The following is a 14,301-nucleotide window of genomic DNA, read 5'->3' on the forward strand; positions in this document are numbered from 1 at the left end:
GACCTCACCCAACAGTTTCATGTAGATGTTGAACAGCATGGGGGACAGAACTGACCCCTGCGGAACCCCATACTGGAGAGTCCAGGGTGCCGAGCAATGTTCCCCAAGCACCACCTTCTGGAGCCGACCCGCCAAGTAGGAGCTGAACCATCGCCATGCAGTACCTCCCACTCCCAACTCAGTCAGTCTTCCCAGAAGGATACCGTGGTCGATCGTATTGAAAGCCACTGAAAGATCAAGAAGAATCAACAGAGTCACATTCCCCCTGTCTCTCTCCCAAGAAAGGTCATCATACAGGGCGACCAAGGCTTGTTTCCATGCGAAAACCAGGCCTGAAACCCTACTGAAATGGATCCAGATAATCGGTCTCATACAAAAGTGTCTGGAGCTGGCCTGCAACCACTCGTTCAAGGACTTTGCCCAAGAACGGAACATTTGCTACCGGCCTATAGTTATTAAGATTTTCTGGGTCCAGGGAGGGTCTCTTCAGGAGTGGTCTCACTACCGTCTCTTTCAGGCAGCTAGGGACCACCCCCTGTCACAGAGAAGCATTAATCACTTCCCTGGCTCAGCCGGCTGTTCCATCCCTGCTAGCTTTTATTAGCCAAAAAGGGCAAGGATCCAGCACAGAAGTGGTTGCATGAACCTGTCCAAGCACCTTGTCAACATCCTCAAGCTGTACCAACTGAAACTCATCCAAGAAATCGGGACAAGGCTGTGCTCTGGATACCCCGCTTGATTCACCTGCTATAACACTGGAGTTTAAGTCCTGGTGGATGCTAAAGATTTTATCCTGGAAGTGCCTAGAAAATTCATTAAAGCGGGCCTCAGATGGTTCTACCATGTCCTTGGGGCCAGAGTGTAATAGCCCCTGGAGAATTCTGAAGAGCTCCGCTGGGCTGCAGATTGATGATTTGATAGTGGCAGCAAAATATTGTTTTTTTTTCTGCCCTCACTGCCCCTAAATACAGCTTACCATAGGCACTTACCAGTGTGTAATTGCATCCACCAGGAGTTCGTCTCCATCTACACTCAAGCCGTCTCTTATATTGTTTCATCGCTCTCAGCTCTGAGGTATACCATGGAGCCATACAAGCTCTACACAGGGGAGGGTGCTCAGGAGCAATCATGTCAACCACCTGGGTCATTTCTGTATTCCACAGTTCAACCAGGGTTTCGACAGGAGCACCAGCCCTATCGGCCAGAAAACTCCCCAGAGCCCTTTGGAATCCATCCAGATCCATTAGTCTCTGGAGGTGGACCAACTTAATAGGTCCCCCACCCTTGCAGAGGGGAAAAGCCGCTGTAAGTCTAAACTTCAGCAAGCAGTGATCTGTCCATGATAGAGGGACTGATGTAAGCCCCCCCACATTCAGATCACCATTTCCATGTCCAGATGCAAAAACCAAGTCTAGAGTATGCCCTGCTACATGTGTTGGGCCAGTGGCATATTGGGACAGTCCCATGGTTGTCATGGAGACCATGAAATCCTGAGCCGCCCCGGGTAAGGTGGCCTCGGCATGTATGTTGACATTCCCCAGAACCAACAGTCTAGGGGATCTCAACAGTAAACCCGGGACCACCTACGTCAGCTCAGCTAGGGAGTCTGTTGGGCAGTGAGGTGGGTGGTACACCAACAGAATCCCCAGTCTGTCCTGCTGACCCAACATAAGGTGCAAACACTCCAGACCGGAAGTCACATGGACAGGGAGCTTGCAGAGGGAGATGAAGCTCCTATAGACCACAGCAACCCCCCCTCCCCGACCCTCAGGTCTACCCTGATGCTGAACCAGGTACCCTGGCGGGCATAGCTGGGACAGACTAACTCCCCCCTGCTCACCCACCCACGTCTCAGTTATACATGCCAAATCGGCTGCCTCATCCACAATTAAATCATGAATGAGGGAGATCTTATTATGTTCCGATCTGGCATTTAGGAGCAGCATCTGGAGGTCTGAGAGCTGGCTGATAGGGCAACCAACAAACCTGCGGGTGTGGGGTGGACTGGAACAAGGCACAGCTGTTAACTGCTGGGCCGCATTCCCCTTACCTGACAAGTCCTCCTCACAATGCCATATATTCCTCTACCTGTCACTACACTAATTGGGGCACCCTCAGGTCTCCCCACTTGGTTCTGAGTGCTCTCTCCCAGGCACATGACTCAATACCTAGAAGAAGGCAGACAAAGCAAGAGCCACCTCAGCCAGCCAGCTTATGTATCCCCTCCAGAGAAGGGACAGGTGGAAGAAATCAGCAACAGCTGGTTGAGTACCTGGGGCCTGGTCCTTCAAGGCGTGACACCTGCCGAGCAGAAGTCCAACAGGGAGAGGGTAGTGGTGGTGGTAGCCCAGCAGCAGCAGCAGCAAGCAAACAAGCAAACAGGCAAGTAGGCAAGCAGGCAGACAGACAGACAAACAGACAGTAGCAGCAGCAAACAGCTCTCCTTCCCTGGACTATGGTGGTCCCCTTCCTCCTGCAGGCACTGGGGGCTCATCCAGACGACTGCAAAATGTGATACACGATTGCTTTGTGTTTTCATTATTTTTCGGTTGTCCATATGACATCGCGCGCTGTTGTGCTTTTCTACAGGTTAAATCCGCTCCTGGCAATACCCCCAAAAATGCGATTTGCCTTTTAAAATTGGGAATCATCCGCTGGGCCTTCAGGAGCTAGGACACAATATGGCGGACTTTACAGCTGATGGGTGGTTCTTGGGCATTTCCCCGTGCCCCTTCTCGTCATTCCAGCCAATCATGTATCTGCACTTTTGCGCATGTGCGTGAATATGGGGGGAAGCCCGTGAAAATTGAACCAATCATCACAATGGTGGGGTGTTGGGGGGGGTTCTGCAACTATTGCGCAGCCAGCCTGCGAACTGGGTGGCCGCTCTGGGTGAGATCTGCAATTGTGGTTGTGGTCTCACTGAAGTGTGGCTGGTTGGTGCAGGGAGCCACTCTTGGATTGGGCAGCGAATGCGGGCAAACAGCCCCGCTGTGCTGAAGCCCATCCTGGAGATGCTGTAGACTGAATTTGGGACCGTTTGCATGCGAGGCAGATCCTCTTAATATGTATAAAGGTAGAAAAGCAGGGAGCAGGAACCCCCGTTTGGGGGCCCTCCTCGAGCAGTGTAGTCCCTTCCTGTATTTTTGTTAGCTTGCATTTGCGGTATAGCGCTAAAACGGCTGTATGCTTTTCTACCTTTATACATATTAACGTTTCTGGAGATACACAGGGCTGACAATTCCACTTATTTCTCCAGAAATGCAGGTAAATGGGAGGGAGGGATGGTAATGGTTGTGACAATGCATTCTCAAAAATGGAAGGGCAGGGAACAGGAATCCCCCTTGGGGGGCCCCTCCTGGAGGAGCTGCTTTTGGAAGGCAGCCGAGTCCCGGCTTTCCAGCCCAAAAAGAAGGGAGCCAGCAGTTTTGTCCGTTCACGTCCCCTCTCCTGCTCCCTGATTGGTTCTAACCCAGATAAAATGAATTATAATTGTGATGGTAATAACAGAAGAAAACATGAATTGTCCCTGGGTGGGCTCGAACCACCAAACTTTCGGTTAACAGCTGAAGGCGCTAACTGATTGTGCCACAGACAGACCTGTAAGTAGCAAGCAGCAAGGAACTCCTTTACAGCCACAGGGAAATTCAAACTTTTGCGCTCTAATGTTCAAGTGCATGCGTGATATTGTGCGTTGCAAAGGGGGGGAGCACGCGTCATTTTTTTGTGAACCAATTGGCTGATGGGGGTGGTTTTACAGGCGGGGCTTGGAAAAAGCGAAAAGGATGTACGGATCTTCCCGCTGCATGTGCGGGCTCAAAAAACACGTATTTTTTAAATCAGAAAAAAGCGGGGGAGAAAGACAGTGAGGACTGTCAGATGGCAAACCGGATATGAAAAACATGGATTATCCCGCTCCATTTGGATGAGCCCTGGGTCTCTTGTGCTGTGGGGTGCCGCAGGGTACCATCTTGTTTTTCCCCATGCTGTTTAACATCTATATGAAGTCCTTGGGAGCGGTCATCAGGAGATTTGGGGCAAGATGCCAGCAGTACACTGATGATACCTAGCTCTATTTCTCTGTAATATCTGAATCTGGAGAGGCTGTGCAAGTCCTGGATCGGTGCCTGGACTCTGTGGTGATCTGGTTGAGGGACAATAAACTCTCAATCCTAGCAAGACGGAGACACTGTGAGTTGGTGGTTCCTGAGTTCAGGTAATTGGTCAGTTGCCTGCTTTGGATGGGGTTGTATTCCTTCTGAAAGAGCAGGTCTGTAATCTGGGGGTGCTCCTGGATCCATCTTTGTCGCTAGAGGTCCAGGTGACCTCCATGGCTAGAAGTGCCTTTCACCAGCCTTGGATGGTAAGACAGCTGCAGCCGTTTCTGGACCTGGATAGCCTGACCATTGTTGTCCATGCACTGGTAACCTCCAGATTGGATTACTGTAATGCACTTTATATGGGGCTACCTTGAGGTTGGTCCGGAAGCTGCACCTGGTGCAAAATGCAGCAGTGAGAGTGCTCACTGGAGCAGGTTATCACCAACATGTCACTCTGCTGCTGAAAGAATTGCACTGGCTACCTATTAGCTACCGGGCTAAGTTCAAGGTTCTAGTTTTGGTATATAAAGCCCTATACAGCTTGTGACCAGGATACCTGAAAGACTGTCTTACCCCTTATATACCCAGACGATCACTGCGCTCTGCAGATGTGGGCCTCCTGCAGATACCATCTTATCAGGAGGTCTGTTCCACAAACAGGAAACAGACCTTTAGTGTAGTGGCACCTAGCCTTTGGAATTCCCTCCCCTTAAATATTAGGCAGACACCATCTCTGTTACCTTTTCGCAGAGCTTGGAAAAGTTACTTTTTTGAACTACAACTCCCATCAGCCCAATCCAGTGGCCATGCTGGCTGGGGCTGATGGGAGCTGTAGTTCAAAAAAGTAACTTTTCCAAGCTCTGCCTTTTCGGCACCTACTGAAAACCTTCCTCTTTCAACAAGCCTTTTAAGTAGAGATCTTAACCCAGTCTGCATCTATGTTGGAATTGCTTTTTAATATATTTTAAACCTTTTTTAATGTTTTTAAAGCTTTTAAAATGTTTTAAAGATGTTTTGCTTTAATATGTTTTTAATGGTTGTTGTGTTTTAATATATTTTGAAGTCTGTTTTGATGATGTTTTAAAGTGTTTTTAAGAAGGAAAGCAAAAGCAAAAGGAGACAGAAACACGGTTAGACCCTAAATGCAATAATACAGCGACTAGTATGTAAGGACAAAAAGAACTATTACAATAGCTATTGTATATAAATAGAAGAGGACAACAAAAAGGATAGAACAAGAGCCCTATTCCAAAAGATAAGAGAAATTAAAGGGAAATTTAAACCAAGAGTAGGGATGTTGAATAATCAACAGGGGAGCACACTGACTGACAGAGATAAAGGAACATGGAAGCACTGAAGAACTATATAAAAGAGATGCAAGGATGACAGATTCACTCATGGAGGAACCATATTATGAAGAACCAAAAATTTTAGAATGTGAGGTGGAAGCTGCTCTTAAAATACTTGGAAGAAACAAACAAAGGAACAGATGGCATACCAATAGAGTTGTTACAAGCTACTGAGATTGAATCTGTCAAATTAAAAATTTGTCAACAAATATGGAAAACAATGGCCCACAGACTGCAAGCGTACAATATACCAGAGCTTGGAAAAGTTACTTTTTTGGACTACAACTCCCATCAGCCCCAGCCAGCATGGCCACTGGATTGGGCTGATGGGAGTTGTAGTTCAAAAAAGTAACTTTTCCAAGCTCTGCAATATACACCCCAATTCCAAAGAAAGGGGATCCCAGGGAATGCAGCAATTATCGAACTATTGTCTTAATATCCCATGCAAGTAAAGTAGTTCTTACCATATATGGAGTGAGAAATGCCAGATGTCCAAGCTAGATTAAGAAAGGGAAGAGGCACCAGAGATCATATTGCAAACATACATTGGATAATGGAATGGACCCTGTGCTTCATAAATTATAGCAAAGCCTCTGATTGTGTAGATCATGAAAAACTATGGAATGAGGTCGCTGATTCATAGGGTCGTCATAAGTCGTAATCGATTTGAAGGCACATAACAACAAAAAGTGTTTTAAGTGCTTTTTTAGTGTACGTAACATAGTGTACATTTTTAGTGCACGTAACAACAAACAACAAAAAGTATTTTTAGTGCGTTTGTTTGCTGCCCTGGGCTCCTGCTGTGAGAGACGGTGAGATATCAATCAATCAATCAAACAAACAAACAAAATTTCCAAGCACTGGGAGAGACACAGCAATGTAGCCTGCCCTCACCCCGTTACATGCAGCATAGAGGGGCATCAGGATGAATGCATTGGTGGGAACTACACATGTGCATGAAGATGTGAGTGCCACACCACACATTGTGTTCTGGATGTGTGGGGTAGTGGTGGTTTGTGAGCACCATAGGTCCACACAAACTATCAGTGGGTCACATGTAGGTATGTGCTATAATTCCGCCCAATTTGGATTTGGTACTGAATTTTCCATAAATTCCCTTATTCTCTATCATTGCATATTGAATTTTTATGTAGAGATTTTCTGTGGCTATTTTTGAAAATGGATTTTCTTTTTTAAAAAAGGCCTCTAAAATATTTATATTAAGAATGATAATGCTATCAATATTTCCTTTCATTTATTGATATTTCCTTTAAAAATATCTATTTTAATATGGATCAGTAAAAGCCAGAGGGTAGTGGACAAAGAATGAACTCGAATCGATACTGGCCTGTTACGTTGACTGAATGCTTTCGAACTGGCACTGGTCATTGGATCCCATCCCTAGCCAGAGGCCAACTCATCTGAGTGTAAAGGTATTGGGCAGCCCAGTCATCTGATTAAGCTGAAAGCATTTTGCCTTATTACCCTGTGAAGGCACATGTGTTCCAAAGCCTCCTTAGGATTTCCCTTTTCTAACATTTCCTTACTCTCAGCTAGTCTGCTTCTTTACATTCTACCTGATTTCAGATAATGTGGAGTTATTTGGTTTTGCATATTCCAAGGGAGTAGGGTTGTGACAAATTGGTCAAATGCCAGTCTCAGAATGACCCTACACCAAGTGTTTTAGCTATGAATATGCAAGCATAGGAACATGAGTGCATTCCAAAGTAGATTTTGAATTCTGAAATAATATTATTATATAAAAATGCCTATGATAGCATGAAGTCATATTAACTAAAATAAATCAGAAACATTGCTGAAATAATTTGCCTTTTATTGAGGAGAATTGGTGATGTCTTCTAAAATGTGAATCACTGACAAGTTTTGTAACAGCAGGCAGCTTCACATAAACCAAACAGCACATTTGTTTGGTTAATGCCTCTTTGGAAAAGTCCAACTGTATGTCTCCGGATGAGCATTGCAATAGAAAGATATGCTGCAAGGATCACATAAGTAATTACAACATTTCGGTGATTCAATAGATGCTTGACAATATCTGCTATATTAAATTTATTTTGAAGAGCAAAAATATAAAGTAGGCATAATAAACTCTTGGAAGGGAAACATTTTAGTAATTGTAAGCTAAGGTGTGTACCAAATAAATATGTTTTACAGCTCAACAGCCATAGAAATAAAATTATGGACTGAATGGGAAAACAGTGTTTTTGTGTGTGCTGGAGACAACTTTTTTCTAATTCAGACATCTGCAATCAACCATCAATTGGCTGTTAGGGCTGAAGAATAAAGTGCTGTTGTCTATTTAGCTTACCTTATTAAGAAGTTCAACAGAATTTCCAAACAGAAATGATGACCTGATATCTGGAGAAAGGGTTGCATATCTAGTCAGGGCTTTGCCTTAGCAGAAAGTTCTTCTGCTTGCACAAGTATTGTGTGGGGATCCTTTGGACGGGATGGGATATGGAGTGATGGACTGCAGGAGGTAGAGGGAATTGGTGAAAACCAATAACCTGTAGTGCTACAACACTATTTAACACTAGGTGATGTACTATGTTTTCTAAGAGTATGCTCTAGTGTAAACCCATTGTGGAAGCTGCACAACAGCACTAACAAGCTCTGGTTAAGTCTCCTTCCATAGCAGTTTCTCTGGTTTCTAGGAAATATACCCTATTCTGATTTTTGCCTGTTTACCATTGTTCTCAAAACACAAGACCAAACATTTCACTTTCTTGTCTAACCTATTCTCAATGTGAACATGTCCTTCGCTCTTCCAATGCATCTTCTCATATTTCCTTAGCATTTCTTTCCCAGATTTCCAATGCTGATCTATCTGTTTTTCCTTCTTACAGTCACATTTTCTTCCTTTATCTTAAAAAAGATTTCATTCTCTTCCCATTTTAAAAATACATGTATGTACATTTCTGTTCACTAATTGTTCTTAGATCTTGTGTCCTTTTCAATCATCTTCCTAGCTATATTTCTACTGTCCATATTTACACATGAAAATGGAAATGGACTCCTTCAAGTCGATTCCGACTTATGGCGACCCTATGAATAGGGTTTTCATGGTAAGCGGTATTCAGAGGGGGTTTACCATTGCCTCCTTCTGAGGCTGAGAGGCCAGTGAGCTTCATGGCTGTGTGGGGATTCGAACTGTGGTCTCCCAGGTTGTAGTCCAGCACCTTAACACATGCGTGTCTCTAAAACTTCCTTTTTTTGACAAATTCCTACCATAGTATTTCTCTTTGCTTATCTTTGATCTATTCCCATTCCCAGAAGTTGTAAAATAGTAGTTACTCAAGCAACTGGGAGGTCCTCACTGCACCTTGGACACAGTGGGTGTCTTGGGAAATCAGTCTTAGAGATTGTTCTAATGCTTACTCATCAACATGACAGAATGCATCTATGTTACCAATTGTACTTTTTTCTTTTTTTTCCTCCCTCTTCTTTCCTTTTGCTTTTTGAAACTCTTACAGTCCTAATCCCTTGATGTTAATGGCTAGAAGGGATTAGTATGGCACATTGGTACCTCTCTGCTGGCTTCCACCACCCAACAGAAACACGTGGGGCTCAATTCACTTGTGCCCAGGTGGGTGAAAATAGTGCTGGTGGTAGACCTTGAAACAGGATCCAATGCCCCATGGATCCCACAAGGGGCCAAATCCTTGAGTCCTTCAGTTACACCAACATATGCAGCTGGTATAGTGAAAAGGTAAGGGAAAAATTCTCCACCGCCCCACCCCTCCTCCATCCTAGTCAGTGTGAGCTAGCTGGACTTGATATGTGGTATCTGCTGATCCTTCCTAACCCCATTTAGGATTACTCTGCAGGATACATAACAAAGCTTTGTGCTTCTAATCCCTGCCTCCTGACAGAAATTAACCAGACCATCTCTATATATTAAAACGCAGGGACCTATATTTTGTGATGAAGATTTTGACTATTATCACCAGGCCTTCACATGGACTGGTAAAAATAGTTCTTAGACATTACCTCTCGTAGTCTTTGTTCTCACACCAAAGCATAGTCTAGGAGTAAGGAATTTGGCTAAAGATGTTGAGTGTGGTTGTGACAATTTGCTCATTGAACACGATTCATGTAGAAAGACTGTCAAGGTTTAATTCTTGGTGAGAACAACACTATTAGCTTGGACAGCAAATTTGTTTTAGAAGTATACATAAACAAAACTACTTTTTCATGTCTTCCCAAATTCTCATAAAATGTACCAGAGCCATTAGGAGACATGGCATACATTTGGTTTGAAAATCAGTAGCAACAAATATACTCATCTGTAAGAGTTAGATTTCTCTGGATAAAAACATGCAATTCAAGTAATGTCATATCAATGTTTCAGATTAATTGGATTTATGAAGGGAAGTGACATTCAAGTCATCTGCAAAGCAAAGCAATTAATATTTCTGAGATCAATGGCTAATGTCTGATATATGCCATATTGACATTGTTAATAAAGCCAGCCATTCATTTTCTCTAAGCCCTCCTGGTATGAAGATAAAAAGGAGGGAAATGGCTGCAAATGTGCTACGGTACTTTCTCCAGTTAAATAGCACTGGGAAGGTCAATACTCCAAGAAGCTCAAATTAAAAAGCTAAAAGATGTTTTAAATAAAGCTTGCAATAATTAGCAATATTTAAATACAATTCTCAAGAAAACCTTCGTTAATGCTTTGTCTTAAAGCTAAATTGGCAGGCCTTTGGAAAGCTAATTCATCTATATTAAGCAATAGGCAAAGAATAAGGAAAAAAGTGACAGCACCTTAAGGTTTCTGTGTGGTGTAAAATTGGAGGTAGATGCTATCCATCTACAAGAGGCCAGATCCTATCACTGGGTTCTGAAACCTCTGCAGTCATTGTTTATTACAGTTCATTCCTGATCTGGGTGGGCTGGTGACAAATTAATCTGACACCAGCTCTGCAATCTCACCACTTGATCAGGCACAGTTTAAAGTCTTCATGTTTGTTATGAGATATAAAAGTACAAATTATTCCACTAAGCATGATGCGATATCAAAAAGGTAAATCACCTCTGTATCCATTGATACAGGTTGTGTTGAGAGATATCAAAAGTACCTTTCGTAACTGCACTGTAAAGGCATTGAATATGTTTTCTTAAAAAATAACTTTGTTGGTTAAAGTTCTTATCCTTACTCATTATACTTATCCATGGAAAAGTCTACAGCAAAGGAAGCAGCACTGTAAGGCTGTAATTCCACAGAGCTGCTCTCCTCACTAGGACAATCTACCATGTAGTTAAATTTCTGTCATAAAGGATGTCTTTTGTGATTTTGGCTGCCTTTTGCAACTTGGGCTGCTATCCTATACCCAATGTCCTAGAAGTAAGCCCCACTGAATTCAGCTGGACTTACTTTTGAGAAACCACATGTAGAATTGTGTTGCTAGGTACCAGTCCAACACGCAGGGGACTTCACCCCTTCCACAGATGGCAGTAATTGGATTGTAATGAATTCCAGTCACTTCTAGCTTGACGTAGAAGTGAAAAAATAGTCATCCAAATACTGTTGTGAACTGGCAGAGTCTCCTAGGGCACAGTCAGTGCTTTTTTGTAATGATGCTCATTGGTATAGATTACCATCACCTCTTTTTTTTGCTGCCCATGGCAACCATTTTGTGCTGGCACCCATGGCACTTTTATCGAGGTATGAGTACTGGCATCTCATTTTTTTAAAAAAAGCACTGGGCACAGTTACCCTGAAAACTTGTGCCTTCCCATAAAAATAAATACCAGTTTCATGGTAATGTTGTTCTACTCCTGGAAATATAATCTGTACACAATAAAGTTTACATGTGTTAAGCTGATTCTACAATAATTAATGAGGTTATGACATTGTAACTACAAGTATATAACAACACAGACAAAATGCATTAATATAATAAGGAACAACTACTTTGCCAGACACATTATTATTTACAAAGCCAGGCTTATTTTGACAGACAGTTGGAATAATGATATTCAGACCAATATTCTAGATCATCTAGAGATCAATATTATGTGTTTCATTTTGTTGCTAAGAAATCAATTCATTCTTTCACAGAATAAAGTATGGTTTAGGAGTTATATGCTTACTTCAAGTATCCAAACTAAAAATACTTAAGAGTGTAGTGCTTGAGGAAATGCAAACTCATTTGTTTTTTGGGGAAAATATTTTTCATATAGCAAAATTGACCATTATTTACTTTGTCTAATTATGGCACTATTGCACTAAATGAAAATATAAAGCTAAATATGTAGTTTGTTTTAATAAGACAAATGTGGCTTTTTATTGGATCTCTCCAGTGCCAAATGGTTAACTGGTTCTTCCCACATGTACATTTCAGAGCTTGGAAAAGTTACTTTTTTGAACTACAACTCCCATCAGCCCAATCCAGTGGCCATGCTGGCTGGGGCTGAAGGGAGTTGTAGTTCAAAAAAGTAACTTTTCCAAGCTATGGTACATTTCATGCTAATACTGAATATGACTTGGAATAAATAATTTGAGGATAATGCATATGGATTTAAAACACTGAATCCATGTCTAAAACTCTCTAAACCTTTTATCCTTCATTTAGTTCATCTTTGTCAGTCCAGCATCAATTCCATTTTTTTAAAAAAAAACACAACCCTGGGAAATAATGTCTTTTACCTTTACAGATACTTGAAGGCAAGTATACAACAGGTTTTTATTTGCTTGCCTCCAAGTAGATCACCTCGTTGTATAGTGAATTCTTTAAGGACAAGAATTCTTTAAGGAAAATAAAAGTTTCTGAAACAGGCTTATGACTCAGTAAAGAACTTTGGCATCGATCCATGATTGAACTGAACACTAACATAGACTGTAAATATTGTCACATGTTACTCTTCCTGTGCCTAAGTACTTTGAGTGGGGCATTTGTGGTTAAATTGATTATATGGAAAATGCTTTTTGTTCCAACAAGGCTTGAAAAACACAAAGCAGAAACAGCATAAGAAGAACACACACACACACATTTACTTTTTGTCAAGTACTATTTCAGCACCATGGTTTTCTTCAGGAAAGGAGTACTTGGATGCTCTCTCAAATGCTGTTACATCTCCCTTCATTTTGCCTCTGCTGCTCTGGCGATGAGCAGACAATCTTTCCAAGTGCATGTGATCTATTGGATCACATTTCTATGATCAATGGTGCCAATGGACTTCATGTAGCCCTCTATAGAGAGCATAAAGTGCAAAATGTTCATAATGTCGCAAGTTGTGTGACTCTATTGTTTCAGTGTCTTGGTCTTTTGCCCAGAAGCCTTTGGCTGTCCGGCTTTCCCTTTGTAGTCTTGAATTGGAGTAACAGGGTGTTGGGATGTATACCCATTGTAGCCATTTACAAAGACACACTGATAGTAGCGGACAGCAGCTGGGGAGGAAAGAAATAAAAGGGAGTGGTCACAAACACTTAGCTTTAGTCACTGCTGCACTACAGTGGCATTAATGTCAAACAAACCAAGTCAAAGTGTAGATGTCATTCCCATTTTACGTATATACTGACTTTCCATATATATCAGGGGTGAGGAACTTGTGGCCCTCCAGGCGTTGCTGGATTACAATTCCCATTATTCCTTACCATTGGCTGTGCTGGCTGGGGCTATTCGGAGCTGGACTTCAACAACATCTGGAGGGTCACAGATTCCCCACCCCTAATATGTATTATGCTCAGATTGCTCCCATATGCATCTATAATATGGTCAGGTTTAGCTCTCTTCAACTTGGCCTGGTATCATCACACAGCATACTCAGGTGAATTCTTATTCCCTATTCATCCCCCCCAACCCCTGCAGTGTACTTGTTCACTTCTACATGGCAAATCTAATGTTATGACTTGGAAATGGCATGATCTTTCAAACTAATCTAAAATTGCGCATCATACATCTTGCTTTTTTTATTAAAAGAAATAATATACAGCAACTCACATTTCTCTTTCCTAGTTGCATTTATTTCAGTATATCCCTCTAGGAAAAAAAAGAATTGTAGTTAATACAAGGCTGCTTAGTAAAAAGAAAAGTAAAACACTGTTTGTCTTTCTAGTTCAGTGATGGAAGAAGGGACAAAATAGAATATGAAAACTGTATTGACATGGAATCAAGATATTGCAATAGAATTATAACAGTTGCCCATTTGCATTGATTATCAGTTTGCTTCCGAGCGTGGTTTCAAGTGCTGACTATATAAGCTATACAGCATGGTGGCAAACCTGTGGCCCTTCAGATGTTGCTGAACTACAACTCCCATCAACCCTGATCATTGACCATGCTGGCTGACGCTGATGCAAGTCGTAATTCAGCAATTTCTGGATGGCAACAGGTTCCACATTCCTGATGTACAGGTTATAACACTGTAAAGGCCTCAAGAACTTAGCTCTACTCTGAGGATGTACAAAAATGACTCATTCCATTCTGACATTCATGCATTCACTCTTCCATCTGGTATTTTCCATTCTGCTGCAATTGGTTTATTTTTCACAAGCCTTTCTTCCATTTCATCATCTGCTGATGCAAAAAGTATTTTTATGCATATTATATTGCACAATAGATGTGCATATCTCAGCCATCAACATATATTTAATCAATTTACTTCCCCTATGTGTTCCCTTCAAAAGTTAATTTCCAGCTGGGTAGCCTGTCTTTTATACCACACCCCCCCCAAACAGTCTTGTGGCATCTTAAAGACAAAGTTAATGAAATGGCTAATGGCCCAGTGCAAAGTCATCTGCAGCTGCAATTCTAACCATATTTATTTGGAACTAAGTCCAATTCAGTTCAATGATTCTCACTCCCAGGTAAGTGCAGCCTGCT

General features: G+C 42.2%; 1 protein-coding gene across 9 annotated transcripts in view; it reads right to left on the reverse strand.

The window, feature by feature from the left end:
* Positions 1–7,266: 7,266 nt before the first annotated feature.
* Positions 7,267–14,301, reverse strand: part of TRDN (triadin) — a 276,609-nt gene continuing 269,574 nt past the window's right edge. For 8 of the 9 annotated variants that reach the window (XM_061623737.1, XM_061623734.1, XM_061623739.1 and 5 more), the window contains 2 exons: positions 13,420–13,458; positions 7,267–12,866 (listed from right to left, as the gene is read on the reverse strand). In XM_061623737.1, the coding sequence (XP_061479721.1) occupies positions 12,721–12,866; positions 13,420–13,458 (185 nt within the window). In that variant the 3' untranslated portion in view covers positions 7,267–12,720. The remainder of the gene's footprint in view (positions 12,867–13,419; positions 13,459–14,301) is intronic. The other variant, XR_009762235.1, reaches the window with a different exon arrangement.

The sequence above is a fragment of the Rhineura floridana genome, chromosome 4, assembly GCF_030035675.1.
Source record: "Rhineura floridana isolate rRhiFlo1 chromosome 4, rRhiFlo1.hap2, whole genome shotgun sequence".
Lineage (NCBI taxonomy): Eukaryota > Metazoa > Chordata > Lepidosauria > Squamata > Rhineuridae > Rhineura > Rhineura floridana.